This window comes from Phytophthora infestans, genomic scaffold (assembly GCF_000142945.1).
Source record: "Phytophthora infestans T30-4 supercont1.114 genomic scaffold, whole genome shotgun sequence".
In the NCBI taxonomy this organism is placed as follows: domain Eukaryota; phylum Oomycota; class Peronosporomycetes; order Peronosporales; family Peronosporaceae; genus Phytophthora; species Phytophthora infestans.
In genome coordinates this window covers 111308-113262 of record NW_003303645.1, presented here as the reverse complement: position 1 = coordinate 113262, position 1955 = coordinate 111308, and the positions used below count along the sequence as shown (strand labels likewise).

Sequence of the window (1955 nt, the reverse complement as noted above, 5' to 3'; positions counted from 1 at the left end):
AATACCCAAGCGCCAAAGCGGCTTGCTGATATGTAGGATGTTCCGTACCATCAACCGTTCGAAGATCCGCAAACGACTTAGGCGAGCGTCGGTTACACAGGAGAAGTCGCAAGTAGAAGCGTTCCGGATCCTGCAGAGACACGTGTACCAAGCGTCCCAGAGAAGCAACGTACTTCTTGTACGGTTCCCACGTCTTGTGTTCCGTCCACCTGTACTTCCGCGGCACATCCTTGTACAGTAGATTGGCCGTAGCTTCTGGGTTACGCGCGCACAGCTTGAAAAATTCCGTCAGCATTGAAGTTGTGAAGCTGGGGGGTCGTCGCTTGGTCGCGATAAGCAACCATGCTCATTCTTTCCAAATGAATAGGTAGCGTCACAACAGAATGTGTTGATCCTTGTGTTGGATGCATGAATATCCGCATGCAAGCTTCTACCGGAGAAATGTACCTCCCGAGGAGATACTGAAGAATTTCGTTCGCCCGAATTTCTTCGCCTTCGATCGTGATTGTCGTCGTGTCCGAGTCCTTGTAGACGTACTTGTAGATGTACTTGATGGCCTTGTTCGTGGCACAAACATCGACGTTGATGTGGCAGTTGTATTTCTGCGACAGGAACGGATTGTAGGGGACCACCCATTGATTGATGGTCGCGTTGTCCCATACTTTCCCCTTATGGCACAAAATTCCATCCGGACGGCGACCACGCTTGTACGTGGGGTATTTGTCGGGGGTCATCACCGTTTCGTCCGCGAGCGCCTTTGGAAACTTCTTGGAGCACCTTCCGTTCTTCATGCACGGGCAGTTCGGGCTCTGTTGACCACAGGGTCCATGCAGCATATTGGAAATCACCGTATCGTACAGCTCGGGGTACTTCTCTTTATCCGGGAGCTCAGCGGACACCAACTTATCGACGTCTTCCTTGGTAGTGGGCTTGTTCTCCGGACGCAGGATAAGCAGTATGTGGGCGTGGGGAAGACCACGCTTCTGATATTCCACTACATGGACTCGAGCGGCTTGAATCCCCAGCACACCCTCATCGAGATCCTTGTTAAGAGCTTTTAGTTTCTCCATGAACACGCGAGCCACGATGTCCGGTCGGTCGGATGCTTTTTCTCCACGGCGTAAGTTTTCCTTGATCTCAGGCCAGTTCGGGTTGCATGTCATCGTAATGAACAGGTTCGGGGCTCCTGTTTCACGGACGATAGCCATGGCATCCAAGAAGCGTTGGTACATGTAGCGGGGACCACCTGTAAACTTCGGAGGTATGATGATGTTGCGTCCAGCCTCACTCGCATCTGGCTCTGCTGACTCCTGCTCCGTATTATTCCCACGCCGAGTCCTACGTATGGCCGCCTCGTCGTCAGCTGCCATTCTGTGGATTTCAACAGACTCGCCACGCAACGCGTCCGTGAGTCCCTGGAGGTTTTCCAGCCGATACTGGAGCTGGTTCTTCTTGATAAAGCGCAGGCGCTCTTTGTTCGCATTTGGCCCATTGGTCAACGCAGTATTGGCTGCGTCAGTCGGCCCACCGCGCAGGATAAAGAGAAATACTAACCGTCCGGTCCGTAAAGCAGATACGCCCTCATATTCTCGAACTGACATGGTTAAAGGGGCACCGTGCCGATCGACGGGATTACCAACGTACGGATGATCGTAAGTCCAGCCATTATCTCTCGTACGGAAAGAGTAGAGGGGACTGCAGTGAGTCGAAGGGAACGCTCGTCTCAAGATGCGCTTGAAACCTCCTTCTGTCTGGTGTAGGAGTAATTCCGATGCTCAGCTCCTTTGTAATCGATACAACGGCTGCCACTCTAATGCAGCTGCGTGTTATGCGAACCTCGGGTCCCATCTCGTGAGGTGGAGAGCGAGCTTAGGGGGACCCCCCGTCCCGAAAGAAATTTATCCAGACTAAAGGAGGGAACATGCTTATTAAAATCTTTCCCCTGCCGTTGGGGG

The 1955-nt window shown here is 52.6% G+C and overlaps 1 protein-coding gene across 1 annotated transcript; it reads left to right on the top strand.

The window, feature by feature from the left end:
• Positions 1-1344: 1344 nt before the first annotated feature.
• Positions 1345-1650, top strand: PITG_23172 (uncharacterized protein; the record flags this gene model as incomplete). Its single annotated transcript, XM_002895979.1, has 1 exon — positions 1345-1650. One exon carries the CDS (start codon positions 1345-1347, stop codon positions 1648-1650), a length of 306 nt encoding a protein of 101 aa, XP_002896025.1.
• Between the last annotated feature and the right edge of the window lie 305 nt (positions 1651-1955).